This window comes from Perognathus longimembris, chromosome 7, assembly GCF_023159225.1.
Source record: "Perognathus longimembris pacificus isolate PPM17 chromosome 7, ASM2315922v1, whole genome shotgun sequence".
Taxonomy (NCBI): Eukaryota; Metazoa; Chordata; class Mammalia; order Rodentia; family Heteromyidae; genus Perognathus; species Perognathus longimembris.
This window is the reverse complement of record NC_063167.1, coordinates 42,644,541-42,663,698: the sequence shown is the minus strand read 5'-3', so window position 1 is coordinate 42,663,698 and position 19,158 is coordinate 42,644,541. Positions and strand designations below refer to the sequence as shown.

At 41.3% G+C, this 19,158-nt stretch overlaps 1 protein-coding gene across 5 annotated transcripts in view; it reads right to left on the bottom strand.

The window, feature by feature from the left end:
• The window catches only part of Patj (PATJ crumbs cell polarity complex component), a 304,043-nt gene that overhangs the window by 127,439 nt on the left and 157,446 nt on the right, over window positions 1-19,158 (bottom strand). For all 5 annotated transcript variants that reach the window (XM_048351444.1, XM_048351442.1, XM_048351445.1 and 2 more), the window contains one exon: window positions 17,178-17,374. In XM_048351444.1, coding sequence (XP_048207401.1) covers window positions 17,178-17,374 — 197 coding nt within the window. The remainder of the gene's footprint in view (window positions 1-17,177; window positions 17,375-19,158) is intronic.

The window sequence follows — 19,158 nt, the reverse complement described above, 5'->3', positions numbered from 1 at the left end:
CAAAGGAAAACAATTACAATATTTTATCATGGTACAAATATTGCTCCCATCCTTTCAATATGGGAATGACTGATGAGAAATTAGAACTCTCTTACTTCCCATTTATTTTCCTTTAGCGGAGAAGTAGAGAAACTTCCAAAGGTGGGCTGATGGCATGAGGTAAGGGGAGTCAGTTACTTGAATGCATCTTCATCATTGCTATTACACCATTATGGTGGGAACAGCACCTTCAGTCCTCATGGGGTGTTTCCCAATCCACACAGATACTTTATTGTCTCAAAACAGAGACCTACAACTCTTCCATTCAAGGTGACCACATACCCTGACTTTCTGGTGACAATTCAGCTTCTTCACATTGTTCCAATGATTCACACTGCTTACAAAATGTGATCTATTTGGATAAATCCTATCCTTATCCCATGTTCCTCAAGCCAAGCTTAAGAGAAGTGGCTTTAACCCCGTCCATGTCACTGTCCCCGTCACGAAGAGGAGAGAGTCAGGCCAGACAAACAAGGTGATAGAGACCTTTGCCAGCACCCAACTACTTATCTTTACTAGGGGCTGTCCTTCACAGTCTCCACTTTGGGGAGAAGCCAAGTTCATACTGCTTGGCATGAAATCCGAGACCAAACCTGGATGGTACACAAGCTAGCAGAATCAAGATTCTCTACTTGAGGCTTTTCAATTAGAGTTCAGACACAAATACGTTTCCATCCAAGGTGTTCACTGAGCTCTTGTGCAATGGCCATCCCTCATCACTTGGATAATAATGGAGGAAAGATGCCATCATTTCTTGAGGCCACATGCATCTTCGTCTTCAGGTTCCAAAAGGGAACCATACAAAAATTATAATAAATTACCCTTTGGGGGCTAAACCGTTACCATGGGCTAAGATTTTATTGTGTCCTCTCTCTCAAATTCTTATGTCTGAGTCCCCGTCCCTAATAAGATGGTATCTAGACACGGGACTAAAGGGGGAGGGAATGATAACAAGAGACATGAGCCAGGTGTGGTGGTACAAAAGTATTCTTAGCACTTGAGAAGCTTGAGGGAGAAAGTCTGGGAGTTCAGGACCAGATTAGGCTGCATAGTAGTTTCGGGCCAGCCTGGGGTGCATTGTGTAATCCCACTGTGGAGGGGGAGGGAGAGGAGAGAGAGGAGGGAGAGAAAAAGAACCTGGAACCTGAGAGGTATTTTTCTCTCTACCATGTGAGGACACAGCAATAAGGAAACTGTCTGAAAAACCAAGAAGGAGGCCTTCAAACAGGAAACCAATAGATCAGCATCTTGACTTAGGGCTCTCCAGTCTCCCAGAACTGTGAGTGCTAAATTAAAAGTGTGCCTTTTAGGCCATGGATGGCATTGGTAACAGCAGCCCAAAGTGATGACATGATGATGTGAATGAGCTTCTGTTCTTTGCAGTTAGTGTTTTCACTGATACTGTTTCTAAGGTCTTTTCTCACGTTAAATGCTAATTTATGCAGCTAAGTGATATGCTTCTTGCAATTTCCTAGTCTTAAGCTCTCTCAGATATTCAGAATTTTGCACTGACATTCACAGGGAGAATAAAAAGTAGAAACCAGAAAAAGACTTTTTGTCCCAAGGAGTTTTAGATGCTCTGACCTACAGTTCTGGATTTCTTATCTGGCTTTCTCTTCTGACTACTGATGAAGAGGACCTATTATTATTATTATTATTATTATTATTATTATTATTATTAAATCCTCTAATAGCAATGTCTTTCAACCCCACAATCCCTGGTCTCAGAAAGGCAGCTATACTATAGGTCAAGCTGTTCCTTTTCTGCCAGGTTTTGAATTTCAAATTCAGGAGCAAATTAAAGCAGTTCTGGGTATGGCGGCCAATAGCCTCCAGTCACCTCTATTTGCAAAGCTTATCAGTCACAATGCAGCAAGTTTTTGTCAAGCTTAACTTTTCTTCTCATGGCTAAACTGGTTTCTGCCACTGTATAGAAAAAAACAGCAAAAACCTAATATGAGATAAATCTCCTATGTACCAGTGACAGAATATTTTATGGTATATAGAAGAAGTAGAATTACAGTTAATCCAATGAAGAGTCAGCTAAAGTAAATGAATAAATTCTTTTCTAATACTACACAAACTTTCACTTTAAGGATCTTAATAAGATTTGTTTCAATAAGATTAATTATTCGAATGTCACAAAGAGATTTTCAACTGCTCTTAATTTCTACAGTTCGACTGAACACGAATATAAATTTATGCCGAAAAGCAGCTCAATTAAATCTATTCAAAAGATGTAACAAATTGGAAGACAAAGTTAATTAACCTAAGCAAGGATTGAAAACATTATTGATACAAGAATTAAAATTTAGTGCAAGTAAAACAGATTTGTCTGAAGTTTGAACATCATGACAATTATTCTCAACAATGCTCCTGCCTGAACTTTTCTTTTTCTAAAGCTAAAGGATTAATTATGTAAAAGAACACACAGATATTAGAGAACTGAGTTGACATTCACATTTCTTGAACAACTGACATGAGACCTAAAAGCACTTTTCCTTGCTTTGCTCTTAAATCTATTCTGAATGTTACCTCTTAGGACATTAGGATCTACTGCTCCATTTTTTTTCTTTCATTAATTCTTTAAATTTAAAACACCTAAAAAGTCAGGTGCTTGTGGCTCACATCTGTAATCCTAGCTATTCAGGAGGCTGGGATCTGATGATCATAGTTCAAAGGCAGCCTGGGCAGATCCACAAGACTCTTATCTCCAATTAGCCACCAGAAAACTGTAAGTGGAGCTCAAAGTGGTAGAATGCTAGCCTTACGCAAAAAAGCTCAGGGACAACTTTCAAGCTTTGACTTCAAGCCCCACAAGAAGAGAAGAAGAGGAGGAGGAGGAGGGGGGGTGGGAGAAGAAAAGGAAGAATCTTATGTTTAGAATGACTTTATACTTTTGTTTTCCCCCAGTCTTGGGGCTTGGACTCAGGGCCTGAGCACTGTCCTTGACTTCTTTTTGCTCAATACCTCTTGAGCCATAGTGCCACTTCTGGCTTTGTCTGTTTATGTGGTGCTGAGGAATCAAACCCAGGGCTTCATGCATGCTAGGCAAGCACTCTTCCGTTAAGCCACATTCCCAGCCCCTAGAATGATGTTATACTTTTAATGACTTTAAGGTTTGAAAGACCCATCACAACATAAAAGAGATGGTCATTGTGGTACACACAATGTCACTATAGCTATGGCAGGAAGTGTACAGACATAGCTAGGATCACAGTATAGGCCAGCCCTGGCAAAAAGCAAGACACAATCTTAAAAATAACCAGAACAAAAAAAGCTGGAGGCATAGATCAAGTGGCAAAACATCTACTCAGCAAGCTCAAGCCCTGAGTTCAAACCCCAATAACACCAAAACCCATCAATAACACAAATGCTACAAAACACACACATACTACACATGTGCATGTCTTCTTTAGTTTTCTTATCTCCCAAATCAATAGAAAAATGCACTATTACTTCATCATACATATGGAGAAATTAGGTCTTAGTGAGTTCGAAGAATCTGACCAACAACAAATCTAGAGCTTGAATTTGGAGCCAAATCTCTTTGAGCCAAAAAACCTTTTGGGTAAATCAGAAATGTTTCTCTGAGGTGAAGGAAAGGATCATATAAGAAGAAACTCATTTTTAACCCTAGAACATATTAATTCTGGTCTAAAAGGCTCACAAAATAGAAATCCTAAACCAGTAAATATTCCTGTAAAAGGATAACAGACAAGCCATACATTCATCTACTTGTTCACTTAGTCAAGTATCCCTGTCTATGTAGTCAGGGGATGGGAACTACCATAGGCCCCACCACAAGTGCCATCCTACATGCCAGAAAGTACAAAATGCTCTGAAAGCTACATTATAGAAACTACCCAGTCAGACTCAGTCCCTGCCCTTAAGAACCTGGTATTCTAGCCAGGCACCAGTGTCTCACACCCATAATCGTAGCTATTTAGGAGGCTGAGATCTGAGGATTGTGGTTCCAACCTAGGAAGAACAGTCCTTGAGACTTTTAACTCTAATTACCAGCCAAAAAGGCAGAAGTGGAGCTGTGGCTCAAGTGGTTGAGCAATAAGGGGCCCAGGCTCTGAGTGCAAGCCTCAATACTGGCTGATACACACACAGAGACAGAAAAAGAACCTGAAAAGTGACCCACATTTTGGAGATACAATTCTATTTCTATATAATGGACATAAGCATAAATAAGAAGCACTACTCGGGGATGGGGATATGGCCTAGTGGCAAGAACACTTACCTCGTATACATGAAGCCCTGGGTTCAATTCCCCAGCACCACATATATAGAAAACGGCCACAAGTGGCGCTATGGCTCAAGTGGTAGAGTGCTAGCCTTGAGCAAAAAGAAGCCAGGGACAGTGCTCAGGCCCTGAGTCCAAGACCCAGGACTGGCAAAAAAAAAAAAAAAAAAAAAGAAGCATTACTCTTCTTGAAAGAGGACAGTGGCCTTAAGCAGGATTAGAAGGAAGCTTAACAGGCCTGGAGAAAAACATGTGAAAACATACACAGGTGTGAAAATTCTTTCAGAAATCACAGGTACTTTAGTGAAGATTTTGGTAGGAAGAAAGGAGGTAGGTGGATATTGTTCAAAAACAATTGTGCTGGGCTGGGAATATGGCCTAGTGGCAAGAGTGCTTGCCTCGTATACATGAGGCCCTAGGTTCGATTCCTCAGCACCACATATACAGAAAATGGCCAGAAGTGGCGCTGTAGCTCAAGTGGCAGAGTGCTAGCCTTGAGCAAAAAGAAGCCAGGGACAGTGCTCAGGCCCTGAGTTCACGGCCCAGGACTGCCCCCCCCCCCCCCCGCAAAAAAAAAAGTCCTTGTGCTGGGTGTGGTGACACATGCCTATAATCCTGCCTCTTGGAAGGCTGAGGCAGGAAGATCTGCCTAATCTACAGTGAGAAACCAAACAGCCCTGTGTAGTTATATTTTTTCCTTTCCAAAACCCTTAAGCACTAGATCCCACCTTGGAAAAATCCCTTCCTTGTGTGTACACATAGATGCGAGAAGTGAAGGGATGAAAGGGGGATGAAGGCTAGGATGGGTCATGGAAGATGACTAAAACTCTAGGAAAACCACAATGCCAGCTGGAGGCCGGGGGCTCTTACCTGTCATCTTAGCTACTCAGGCGGCTGAGAACTGAGGGGATCATAGTTCGAATCTAGCCTGGGCAAGAAACTCTGAGATTCTTCAATTAACCAGCCAAAAGCTAGATGTGGAGCTGTGGCTCAAACAGTAGAACTCCATACTTCAGGGAAAAAATGAAGGGATAGCACCCTAGGCCCTGAGTTCAAGCCCTACTACCAACACACACACACACACACACACACACACACACACAAACTTATTCACACACAAAACCAACACAATAAATAAATAAAGCACCAAAACACAACTCCATAAGAGTAAAGATTTCTGAAAGGTTATATTAATTTTTTCCTCAACAACAACAAAAAACCAGGCTGGGAATGTGGCTTAGCAGGAGAGTGCTTACCTAGCATACATGAAGCCTTGGGTTCAATTCCTCAGCACCACATAAACAGAAAAAGCCGAAAGTGGCCCTGTGGCTCAAGTGGTAGAGTGCTAGCCTTGATCAAAAAAAGAAGCCACGAACAGTGCTCAGGCCCTGAGTCTAAGACTCAGAACCAGCAAAAACCAAAAACCACCTCCAAAACAATATACATACAAACAGCCACTGGTTGATACCCTGGGCAGAGAGACAGGTTTTAAGGACTAGGTAGGTGGACACAGTGAGGGAACCAGGTCTTCCACAACCTCAGTTATCTACTTCCAGTGCAGTACAATACTTACAAAGGATGAAACTCATTTAAAAGGCTTACACGTAATTTGTTTTCTCTCTAATTACATCAAAATGCTTTCTAAAGGCTAAGCTCATATATTTCTAAGCATGATACATTGGGAAGAGAGTAAGATATTGTTTGCATATTTGAAAAACACTGACACCAAGAAAGTGAATAAAGAACTAGTGTTCCTGTGCAGATGCTGTCGTTTGGTTCACTTGAACAAATAATCGCCTATAGACAATTTCCTATTGCTTTGGGAATGGGGATATATCACATGTGCTCAGCATGTGTGAGATCCTGAATTTAATCAATCCCTAGGAGAGAGAGAAACAGAGATAGAGACATAGAACTGAATAAGCAAGTAAAAGCAGCTCAAAAATGCTGAATGAAATAGCTAGCTGATTATTATAGTATTATATGTTATTATATAATTAATAATTACAATATTATTATAGCTGCAGGAGTGTCATCTTTTCCTATCAATCTGAGATATTACAGTGTAGCTTTTTTTTCCCCTGTCAGTTGTGGGACTTGAACTCAAAGCCTGGGAGCTATCCCTGAACTCTTTTCCTCACTTTGAGCCACAGCTCTACTTTTGGTTTCTAGGGTGTTAATTGGAGATAAGTGTCTCACGGACTTTCCTGCCCAGGCTGGCGTTGAGTCAAAGCCTCTAACAAGCATGGGCCTCTTGTGTGAGACAAGCAGCTCACTTTGGTGAGGTGAGATAAGGAACTCTTAATCCTCATTCTCATCCCCCATTGCCACCGACTTGCCCATCTAATTCAGGCAAAAAAAATTTCTTTCACCCATCTCTTCTTGGTAGGTGGTAAGGGCTAAGAAAACTCCAATTCAAGTGTTAACTCAAAAACAGATGCACCAGAAAAATCATACTGTTTTCTTACATCCTTTTGTAAATATTTTTGTTACATGTGCAAGCAACTTCCTTCAATGGAAAAAAAGAGTATCAGGCAGATGGCTAAGGCCTGACATCAAACTTCCTATGCAAAGTCTTGCTTTCCAAAGTTTCAGTTACTAGTGGTGTACTGCAGTCTGAAATGTTTGATGGGAAATTCCTGCCTGTAATCCTAGCTACTCAGGAAGCTGAGATCTGAGGATCGAGGTTCAAAGCCAGCCTGGGCAGGAAAGCCCATGGGACTCTTATCCCCCAATTAACCACCAGAAAACTGGAAGTGGCACTGTGGCTCAAAGTGGAACTGTGGCTCAAAGTGGTAGAGTGAAAAAGCTCAGGGGTAGTACTCAGGCCCTGAATTCAAGCCCTAGGACCAATAACAACAACAAAAGAATCCAGAAATAAATGACTTCTAAGTTTTAAATGGTGCATCATTCTGAGGGGCACAATGAAATCTCACATCATCTCATTCCACCCTGCCCAGGATGTTTATCAGTCGTTTGTGCAAGTGTCCACATAGCATGCAGTACCTGACACCTGACTGCTACATCTCACTTCCCAGACTGACTGTGCCTGAGCTCCTGTAACTTATATAAGTGTAACCTAATAAGGACCGTCCCCAAAGCAAAACAGTCAAGATTCAGGGGGTGCAGATATGTAAAAGAGAAGTGAGGAAGGGCTTCCTTTAAGTGAAAGAGCAATAAGATATTATAATGAAATCGGGAGACTGAGACAGGGTGAGGGGCCAGTACCCAGGAAGCTGAGGGAGCTTGAGACTCACACAGGAAAAGCATCTCAAGATGTTTCACATAGTGAAGAATCTGACGGGGTGGGAATTTTAGCAAGGATTTTTTTTTTTTTTTTTTTTTTTAGTATATCAGGATAAGGCAGGAAGAAAAAAAAAGGAGGGAAGATAAAGCACCTTTTACCAGAAGTTTAGGAGGGGGGCGTCCCCAGATGGTAGCCCTTTTGTGAGTCCTAAATACTCTGGGCTGGGGAAATGAACATCAAGCTATAGTATGAAATAATCAACAGAAAGTGAAGACTGGAGGCACGAATCAACTGGTAAAGCCCCACCTGAGCAAGCATATGGCCCTGAGTTCAAACCCCAGTGATGAATGAGTGAAAGCACCCTTCAGAACTTCAGTGTAGTGTATCTCAGCACAGTCAGTCTGACATCAATGAGGACAAGGACAATGGAGATGAGGCTGGACTGCAGGAGGAAAAGGGACAAAGTGGAGACCCGTCCTCAATCATCTTGAAGGACAGGATGAACAACGGGGGGACCCAGAAGAGCAGGGAGGCATGGCTGGCAGGCGACCTCCCCAGCATCTCCCTAATTTACAGTCCTCCCCAGCACCCTCAGCTTTCCTAATCACCTTTTTTTTCCTTTCAGTATTGATGGTACCTTCTGTCCAGGATCTGAGGTAATTTGGCTCACTGGAGAGAGATCACAGCTGTGTGAGCCACTAACAAGACCGCAGGTAATAAAAATTAAATGACTGTCATTCCTTCAAGAGAAGAGTAAGGATATAGACGTTTGGCCTAAATATTTCAGTGACATAAAGACAATGAAGTACAAGTAAATAATTCAGAACTCTTTCCCATCACAAGCCAGAATCAGAGACAAAAATGGCAAAAATAGAGCTCAAAGACTTCACGGCAGGAGACCCAGAAAAGAATGAGGCCACCAGACAGGAGCCAGGTTTACATAAGGGCTAAACAGCACAGTGACAGCAAAGGCTGGACTCCAGGGGGAATGGAAGGGAAAGTTCCATAGTTAGGAAGTTCAGAGAAGCCTCTAGCCACCCAGAAAAAGGAAGGAATTTATGTATTACATTCTAAAATCATTATCCAGAATTAAATAACTTAAGAACTTAGCCTTTAGAGTCAGACAAGCCAAAATCTCTATCTCATTTCGACCCCCAGCCCCTGCATGTAAGATGGGTACGAAACCATGACTAGGCCCTAGGGTTGCTGTGGAAATGGAGAGACTGCACAGAAAGACTCAGCAGTGCCCAGCAAACGTTAAAGACTCAAGATTAGGACAAGTCCCAATAGAGCCCAGCTCTTCTCCTCCCTACCTTTCTCTCTTAAAAAAAACACCAAAACAATCTTTAGTTGTACAAGGGAGGCATCATTTAGTAAAGCACTACATGAATACAATTCATCTCGATCTGTCACCCCTTCAACAATCTCATCCCCCCTCCACCCACCTCTTCTCTTACATTTCTCAATTTTATGGTATATACAGAATTTTTGACTGCATTCTCATACTACTGTCTTGCCCCTTCTCCCCCCACATGTACACATTTCTTGGTGTTTATTTTGCTAGGCTTTGACTCTTTCTAAAAACCGGTACCATTTGAGCTCTCCATAGCACCTATTAGAATTCAATTAATTCATTTGGAACTGTTTGCATACCACCCAGTGTGTCTGCTTATAGATATACAGGCACATTCTAGCCACCACTAATGAGAGAAACCATGCAACTTGTGTTTCTCTGGGTCTGGCTTAATATAATTCTTTCTAAGTCTTTCCAGTTCTTTGTACTCAAATTGGGCAGTACAACCCCAGGGAAGCAAGACTCAGGTAGCCATGGGTTACAATGCTCTGACAAACAGGGCACTGTACAAAGGCTGTGCCCACATGCTTCTGATGACTCGTACTGCTATGAACTGGGTTACAGATTATTTTACAAGACTACAAAGTGGCTGACTTTAGCTATGTTTATGAGGTCACATTCATCACCAGCTCATGCTACTTATTAGAGTCGGGTTTGAGCAAACTACTTTTAATAGCTTTGAGAGTTAATTAACAATCAAATCACAGCTAAAAAACCAATGCCAATTGAATACCAATCAGCACTAATAAAAAATTGATCAATATAATTTCATTATTTCTGACAGTAAAAAATGTACTTTTATTTTAATTTAAATGCTTCATTCATCTTTCTGTAACTCAAACTACAGTTTCTATAATAGGATAATTTATTGCATGAGTTGTTTGTTGTTGTTGTTTTTTCTTTTGCCAGTCCTGGGCTTTGGACTCGGGGCCTGAGCACTGTCCCTGGCTTCTGTTTGCTCAAGGCTAGCACTCTGCCACTTGAGCCACAGCACCACTTCTGGCCATTTTCTATATATGTGGTGCTGGGGAATTGAACCCAGGGCTTCGTGTATACAAGTCAAGCACTTTTGCCACTAAGCCATATTCCTAGCCCCCGTGCATAAGGTTTTTGGTATAGTTGCTGCATTAAGAATCATACTGAGGACTGGAGACATGGATCAAGTGGTGAATCACCTGCCTAGCAAACATCAGGACCTGCATCCTATCCTCAATACCACCAAAAGAAACATACATCAAGGGAGGTGGAAATAGGAAGATTATGGTTTAAGGCCAGTCTGGGCAAAAAAAGATTTTCAGGTCATATATTCAAAAAAAAAATCCAGTTATTTATGACAGAAAGGGAGGAGGGTTGCAGGTCAAAGTCCAGCCTATGCAAAAGTAGAAGACTGTATTTGAAGAAAAAAAAAAGAAAAAGAAAAGCAAAAGGACTAGGGGCACGGCTCAAGTAGTAAAGCTAAGAACAAAGTCCTTAGATGCCCTCCTCAGTACCTCCAAAAAAAAATTAAAATACTTTATAAAATTATAGTCAGGTATAGTAATAGTGGAAAAGAACCCATGAAGACAATAGAAGCTTTTGATTGTAAATTAAAATAATTTTATCAAGGGATGCACAAAAGCAAGTGATTCCTTTGCACTGTTCATGAGCTTCTAGACTTCCTTGGCCATAGCAAATCGAGGCTCAGGGTGAACAGCTGCCACTCAGACAGGAGCTTTGCCATGAAGGACAGGAATTGCTGGGTCAGCCACTTTAACATTCATGGCTTCTAATCTGATAACTAGTATTATTAATATTCAATGTACACGTGTGAGAATGGAACCAGGTAAACTGAGGATGGGGTTGAAGGAGATGAGGGACAAGTAGGAAAGGAGTGACATTTCATCAAGATACAATGTACTCACAAAGTGACATGTTGAATTGAAAATCCCTTCTGTCCAACTACTTAAAAATAATGGAGGGCTGGGATGTAGGTCAATGGCAAAGCGCTTGCCTAGCAAGTGCAACATCCTGGGTTCAATCCCCAGTACCAAAAAAGAAAAGACGAAAAAAAAAAAAAAAGGAAAACATATTTTTAAAACAAATTAGTATTACTAGGTGGTAAAATATAAATTTACTTGTAGTTCTACGTCTTTCTCCCTGGTGAGCCTGGGAATTATTCATGCTTCTTTTTTCCCATAGTTCTTAAATACCATGCCATACAGAGACAAATGACAGGATTCAGTGCAGGCTGGCCTGTAGGCACATGTGACTAAGAGAATGAGAATGTTCCTCCTATCTCCTTAGTATCAAAGGACTTGGGAGCAGGAGACAGTGCTACCTGCAGCCTGGTCCATGTGCATTCTTGCCCACCTTCTCTGTTCCTCCTGGCCACCACTGTGATTCTGTGCATCCCTCCAATCCCAGCATAGATTAGCTCTCTCCCCACCTGCACTGAAGGGATTGCTACAAATAAATTCTTCATTTATATGACAGCAACCATGCATTTTCTGGGAGTAATTGCTCAGGGAAGCCAAATATCCTAGTGCAAGTCTTAGCCCAATCTACATGGTAATAATATGCCAATACCTTTTGAAATTAATTCAGTTCCCCCAACATACTAATATTGAAGAACAAGAAGGAGCTGCATTTCATCACATGGTCTTCTGGGAGCTTTGTGTAAAATTTCTTTTATACACTGACAGTCCCACCATAGACAGAACATAGACAGAGATGTTCTTCAGCCATAACAATGCAGTGCCACACAGGGGGCTGGTGGAGGCACAGTTTCTGACTTACAAAGCCACAGGATGTGTCTGACCACTCTTCTCCTACTTCTTAGCCTCATGTAAAGCTCTTCAGCAAATAAGATAGAAAAGAAAAGGAGGTTGTAAACAATTGAATAATAGTGACAAAGAGAACTAATGCAAGCAAGTGGTAGATCTGTGAAAATAAGACACTGAGATACTTCAGACCGGCACAGAGGCCACAAAATAAACACATTGTGAGCAGGCCACCAAAGACATGGGATTTGCTTTACCTGGAGCCCAGCAAGTGGAACCTAAATGCTCACTTGCAAATGCTTCCTCCACGGCAGAGTCCAAGATCAGCTCAGTGATGCTGGCTTTTAGCTTTCCTGGCCCTCGCCATCACACCAATTTCCTGTTCTCAGCTAACAAGAACATTGGACTTGATATAACACTATATACCCAGTCCTTCATGTAACAAAGATAAATGGCTCAACTTCTTTCCCTGAGCTATAAGAAGAAGCCAGAGAAAGGTTTTCCACATAAATTTATTTTCCTTCTTACTCTGGATCTAAAGCCAAAACAGTCACATGAGAAAATGAGTTACAATTGCTTAAGAATCTGGTATGTATGTGAAAAAAAATTTTTCCCCAAAATGCTGTGTGGAGCTATGAAGTAATAAGATGATTTTTTTCTATAACTCATGCTTTTTAGACATAAAAGTATTAGTTAGAGGCTGGGAATGTGGCTTAGTGGTAGAATGCTTGCCTTGCATGCATGAAGCCCTGGGTTCGATTCCTCAGCACCACATAAACAGAAAAAGCCAGAAGTGGTGCTGTGGCTGAAGTGGTAGACTGCTAGCCTTGAGCAAAAAGAAAGCCAAGGACAGTGTTCAGGCCCTGAGTCCAAGCCAAGAACTGGCAAAAAAAAAAAAAGTATTAGTTATAAATAATTCTAAAAGAACTGAATCATATAAATTCATGTCTAATTTTTGTTTTGTTGGTTCTTTTGAAAACAGGATTTTGCTATGTGGTTTGGGTTGGCCTAGAACTTACTAAGTAGGCCAAAGTGACCTCAAACACATGATCTTTCCATCTTTACCTCCCACGCACTGGGATTATAGGCATACACAATCATGTCCAGGTACAAAAATGTTTTATCTTATAGATTCCATCAACTAAAACAAATTCAGTTATTATTATGTGCCAAACACTGTGGCAAAATTTCTCTTATTAGTCCACATACCCTGAGGTTGATGCTGTCTATCCAGTGGCTGGACTGACAGATCTGTGAGGACAGGTACCAGGTATTTTTTTTTCACGAATAGAAAATCATCACCGGGTCCACACAGTGCCTGCCACATGGCAAAGGCTGAGGAAGGTATTTGCAGAATGACTACTTGGGAAAGGCTGGTAGTTGAGGCTGTGAGATGATACATGACTAATATGTGTTCCAACTCATTTTTTATTTGTTGCATTTTTGAAATGAGAGGATGTTTGGGGGCAGAATAATACAATTAACTTATTGTTATTTTTAATCTTCTTGCCCTTTGCATCTCTGAATGAAGATGAAATTTCAGAATGCAATAAAAGGACCAAGAGAAGTAAAGAAATAAAGAGGAAGTGCGGGGGAGAATGCAGTCATAAAATCCAATGCATATCCTATAAAACTAAGAAAATTGAGGCAGGGTTGGAGAGAATGATGAAAGGGACGACACTGATCAAGATATATTGTATTTATAAACTGCTTTGTTGAATGGCAACTCCTTTGTACAACTACTTAAAGATAATAAGTATATATTTATAAATAATACACAGAGAAATAGAGGAACAAAGGGTACACAAATTCAGCAGTGGCACTCATTACATACTATGTTGAAAACAAACTACACAACTTGTGGTTCGGGAAAACCTGGGAGAGAAGGTAGGAAAGGGTGAAATTGTCCCCAAAGAAATGTACTCATTACCTGAATTATGTAACTGTAACCCCTTTGTATATCACCTTTATAATAACCATTTCTAAAAGCCTGAAAAAAGACTTCTAAAAATAATAAACAAGTAATTAAATAAATGGACCAAATTCAGAAGGTAAAAGGAAAGAAGAGGATCTAACTAGGTATAATGTGAACATTCTTTTTGTTGTTGTTTGGTGCTAGTCCTAGAGCTTGAGCTCAGGTCCTAGACACAGTCCAAGAGCAGTCTTGCTCAAAGCTAGTGCTCTATCACTTGAATCACACCTCCACTTTTGGCTTTTTTGGTGGCTGTCTGGACTGGCTTCACACTGTTATACTCAGATCTCGACCTCCTGAGTAGCTAGGCTTCCAAGCATAAGCCACCAATGCCCAGCAATGTTAACGTTCTCCTAGTCAGGATCCTTTTCTAGACCTCAGCCTAGCATATAGAAACTTGAAGTTTCCATGTGTGAAGGAGGAAATGGGACTTCATTAAAAGTTATTATTTGCCATGCTTTGATATTATCATAAAGAAGACATATTCAGTCTCTGGCCTCAACTGGCACAAAGCTAATAACTGTAGTCTCCTGAGCAACAAGAGTGCTAGGTGCACTTTTTGTTCTAGTGTTTGGTCTTTAACTCCCATTCTTGACTTTGTTCTAACAAGTAAGCTTCTCCCACATGCCCTCATCCCAGGTGCTGGGAATGGAACCCAAGCATGTCAGTCAAGTACCACTAAGCTATGTCCCCAGCCCTAATGAAGTAACTCTTAGTGTATTTCTGGGTAGGGCTGGTCATCAGAAAGACCAAGCCATGATTCTAAGCTTTAAACTTCTCTTCCCTCCCACCCCAGTCCTCTGGGGAGAGTAGAAAGTAGAGGGACTGAGTTAATGACTAATCATGTCTATGTGATAAATCCTTCACACACACACGCCCTCCCTGAACTAAGCAATGCACAGCCATGCATGCCGGTAGTCCCAGCACTTGGATGCTGAGATGGGATGATCACTTGATTCCAGGAGTTTGACAACAGCTTAGACAAAATCATGAGGCCTTGTCTCAGAAACCAAACAAATCCCTCAAGTAAAGTGTTGGGAGAGCCACTGTGTTGTTGAACAGTGAAAGTACCTGGGAGGTGGCGTGCCCAGGCAGGAAGGTCTACCCTACTTCACTTCCCATACCGCGTCCCATGTATCTTCCATGGAGCTGTTTCCATCGTTCCATTTCTATCCTCATACTGTCTGATATAATAAGAGTAGAAATGTCAAGTATAGTGTTCCCCTGAGTTGTCTGAGTTGCTCTAGTGAATGAATCAAACGACTGGTCAGGCAGAAGCCTAGCACACAATCAGACTGAGAGATCTGATCAAAATGAATTATAAGACACCCACAGTTGATGCCCACCAGAGAACTTGCTTGTCTTGTAAGGGAAAACATGCATGCTGTGCTGACTGTATGCGACAAGAAAACCTGTATCTCTCTTATGCATGCACTGTGCTAATAAGCTCCTTTAGAAACACCGAAGAATTGGGAGAGGTGAAAGGTCTTCCAAGTCTAGTGCTCACGGCCCTGAGCAGAGCAGCCTATACAATGCTCTCGTGAGTCTGCAGCTACAGCTCATCTGGTACTGATATCTAATAAGATGTCAGGCACAGAAATAAACTGTCAGTGTTCCTGTCACCTGGGAATCCCATTTGACATTCCATCTTGAGTCTTAATAAGAATAGAAATAGAATTTTCATATTCAAAATGATTACCTTTCAAGTGTTTCCACATACTATGAGGGACAGGAAGCTATGTGTAGTTATGTATAGCACATATACTGAGTTGATATATGTGATTCTTACCCTACAGACAAGAGCATCATAAACCAGGAAGATCAGGATCTAAACACATGGGGTAGCATGATTGACATGACTGACATTGTCTCCTCTTAAACTCATGTTGAAATTTAATCCCCCTTATGAGCTATTAAGAAGTGGGCCCACATGAGACCTTCAGCAGGTGATTAGAGCTCTGTGCTCACAAATGGATTAACTCATTATGCAACACATTGCATAATGGCGATCACAAGAGTAGTCAGCTATAAAAGCCAGACTGGCAAAGTCTCTTGAGCCCTCTCTATTTCTCACCTCGAGATGTCCTGTACCACCTCAGTATATGGCCAATAAAAAGGCCTCACCAAGTATGGCCTCTCTATCTTGGATCAGAATGACAAGTCAAGATAAGTGTTCTTTATAACTTGTTGTAAGGTATTGTTTTAGTGGTAGCAGAAAACAGACTAAAAAATAGAGTCTGAGGATATAATTTGGTAGTAGCCCACTTGCCTAGGATGTGCAAGGCTGAAAGTTTGATTACCAACACACACACACACACACACACACACACACACACACACACACACACTATACACCAGTGAGTAGAGACTGGGTTCTGGAGTCTGGGTTCCTATCCAAACCTACACACAGTTCTATACTGTTAGGCATTTTATGTATCCAGATTTCTTATCCATACATTGGGAATAATAGAACCCACCATATAAAGCTTTTTTTTTGTTTCATTTTTGTGCTGGTATTGGGGCTTAAACTCAGGGCCTTTCATTCTCACTTAACTTTTTTGCTCATAGATGGTGCTGTAGCACTTGAGCCATACCTCTACTTCTGGATTTTTGCTGATTAAAGAGAAATACGAGTGTCTTAGATTTATCTGCCTAGTTGGCTTCAAACTGCAATCCTCAGATCTCAGCCTGCTCAGTAGCTCATCCTCCCCAGTAGCTAGGATTACAGGAGTGCTGACCCACCAGTGCCCAGCCCATATGAGGCTCTTCAGAACATGGAATAGAAACAGGTGCAATGCAGAGGCAAAGTGCTTGTATCAAGTCAGTGAATGAGCTCTGGTTTTCATCATCATTTTTACCTCTATTACTTTGGTCTTATTCCCAAGAAAGATTAAACAGTAGCCAACAGAAATAAACTTGAAGTAGTAAGTTATATTGGTTAATTCATACTATTACCTTTGGTGTTCATCTTAATAATTATGCAGTCACTAATGCTACTCGGCAGGTGTCCCTTTTTGCCCACAGAATGACCATATATTGTTTGTTTGTTGAGATTTGGCATTTTACTAACTTTTAGCCTGAGCTGGCACAGAACTTCAGTCCTTATCCTCTACCTTCTGAGTAGCTAGGATTACAGGCATGTATCACCCAACTTAGCCCTAAGCTAGTTCTTCCTAACAAATCCAGTCTATTGTTGGGTGCTTGCAAAATAAAAACCAAACAACAGTTATACTTACAGTTAATTTCCCAAAGAGAATTTCAACACAAATTAGCAACATTAGATTAATATACAATCAGCTTTGAATCTCTTTTAGTTAATATTTAAAATTAGACCTATTGCTTTTGGTAGGTTTCCACAAGATTTTACTTAAATGTTCTTCAAATGCTTTGTCTATTCAAGCAAATAACAGTGGTAACCAATAATCTGATTTCTCTTCTTGCTTCGGAAAATAACTTTAAATCACTGAGAGCAATGTGTTAAAAATCTTGCCCCTTCATCTTGTTTTCCTGTACGCTCCCCATACCCGCAGCATTTTACCCTAAGGGAAGTTCACCTCTAAGAGCTCATCTCCAATACGCATCCGTCCATCAGTTGCTGCAGGTCCTTCCGGATTAATTCCTACCACAAAGATGCTCATGCGAGATCGGTCTTTATTACCAGCGAGGCTGAGGCCCAGTCCATTCTTATCCTTCTCAAGCTCAATAATGTGCAATTCTCCTGGCAGGTCTGCATATCTCTGCCTGATTTTTTCTATTAAAAAAAAAAGCAAGTAAGTTAAAAAAAAACAACTGGAGCAGTTGAATCTATATTACAGAGCCGTTGGCTTTTCCCCACAATTACTATGAATCCTCCACCACAGTTGCTCTTTTGATATGCTTACGTTCAGCAAGGCCTTATGGGTAGTTGCAGTTAAAAATTATTTTATCTCTATTTAAGTAGTTTAGCTTACCTGCAACAGCACTGGTTATTCCAGCCTAGACTTTCCATGGATTGTATTGTACTTTAAGACACTCAAAGGAGAATGATAAAACAGACACTGATCAAGATGCTTGGTACTCCTAAACTCAGGTGGTGATTGAAACCCCTTTGGATAATGACTTCAAGGTTTAAAAAAAAACAAAACAACTTTTTTTTTTTTTTTTGCCAGTCCAGGAGCTTGAACTCAGGGCCTGCACTGTCACTGGCTTCCTTTAGCTCGAGGCTAGCACTCTACCTCTTTAGTGCCACTTCTGTCTTTTTCTATTTATGTGGTGCTGAGGAATCCGACCCAGGGCTTCATGCATGCTAGGCAAGCACTCTACCACTAAGCCACATTCCCAGCCCCCTTAATATTTTTTTTAAAAGACAGTATACATGAGCTGGGCACCAGTGATTCATGCCTATAATCCTAGATACTCAAGAGGCTGAGATTTGAGGATCATGTTTTGAAGCCAGACTGGGGAAGGAAAGGCCATTAGATTCTTATCTCCAGAAAAAGACACAAGTGGTGCTGTGGCTCAAGTGGTAGAGTGCTAGCTTTGAGCACAAAGAGGCTCAGGGACAGTGCTCAGGCCCTGAGCTCAAGTCCTAAGACTGGCAAAGAAAAAAACCGTATGGGAAAACCGTAGCCCCTAACACCCACTTCCACTTCACAAATGGGAAAACAAAGAATAAATATTGAATAAACAATAATTAGGCACCAAGCAAAATACAACACAACAATCATCTTTTCTATTCTTCTTCTGTTTTTTTTTTGGCCAGTCCTGGGCCTTGGACTCAGGGCCTGAGCACCATCCCTGGCTTCTTCCCGCTCAAGGCTAGCACTCTGCCACCTGAGCCACAGCGCCCCTTCTGGCCGTTTTCCATATATGTGGTGTTGGGGAATGGAACCCAGAGCTTCATGTGTAGGAGGCAAGCACTCTTGCCACTAGGCCATATTCTCAGCCCCTCATCTTTTCTATTCTTACGGATATGCTCCAGTAGAAAAGAAAATCCCAGGAGGCTAAGATCTGAGGATCATAGTTTGAAGCCAGCCTGAGAAAGGAAAGCCCGAGAGACTCTTATCTCTAATTAATCACCAAAGAAGCCACAAGTGGAGCTGTGGCTCAAGTGGTAGCATACTCGCCTCGAATAAAAAGGCTCAGGGATAGTGCTTAGGGCCTGAATTCAAGCCCTAGGATTGCCCCCCCTCAAATAACTTATATAAAATAACCTGAATAGAAGAGTGAAAATTAAGTTAGGGGAAAGAAAAACCATGACTTCATTTGCACTATTTAGTTACCTTAAAATTGGTTGGTTGTGGTAGTCGAGACTGAACCCAGGGCCTTGTATTTGTTAGGCAAGCATGCTACCCCCTAGAGTTACATCTCCAGCTTGTGTTGAGGTTTGAAATTAATCTTAAGTTGGTTACAAAGATATTTATTCTTTTCCTCTAAGTTCTCTTGATTATAAGGATAATTGAGACCTGTGAAAGTAAGTGAAAAATTTCCCACAGTTGCCTGAATAAATGCCCTCCAGCCCTCCCTGAGGAAGGGGCTGCCCTTACCCCCTCCCAG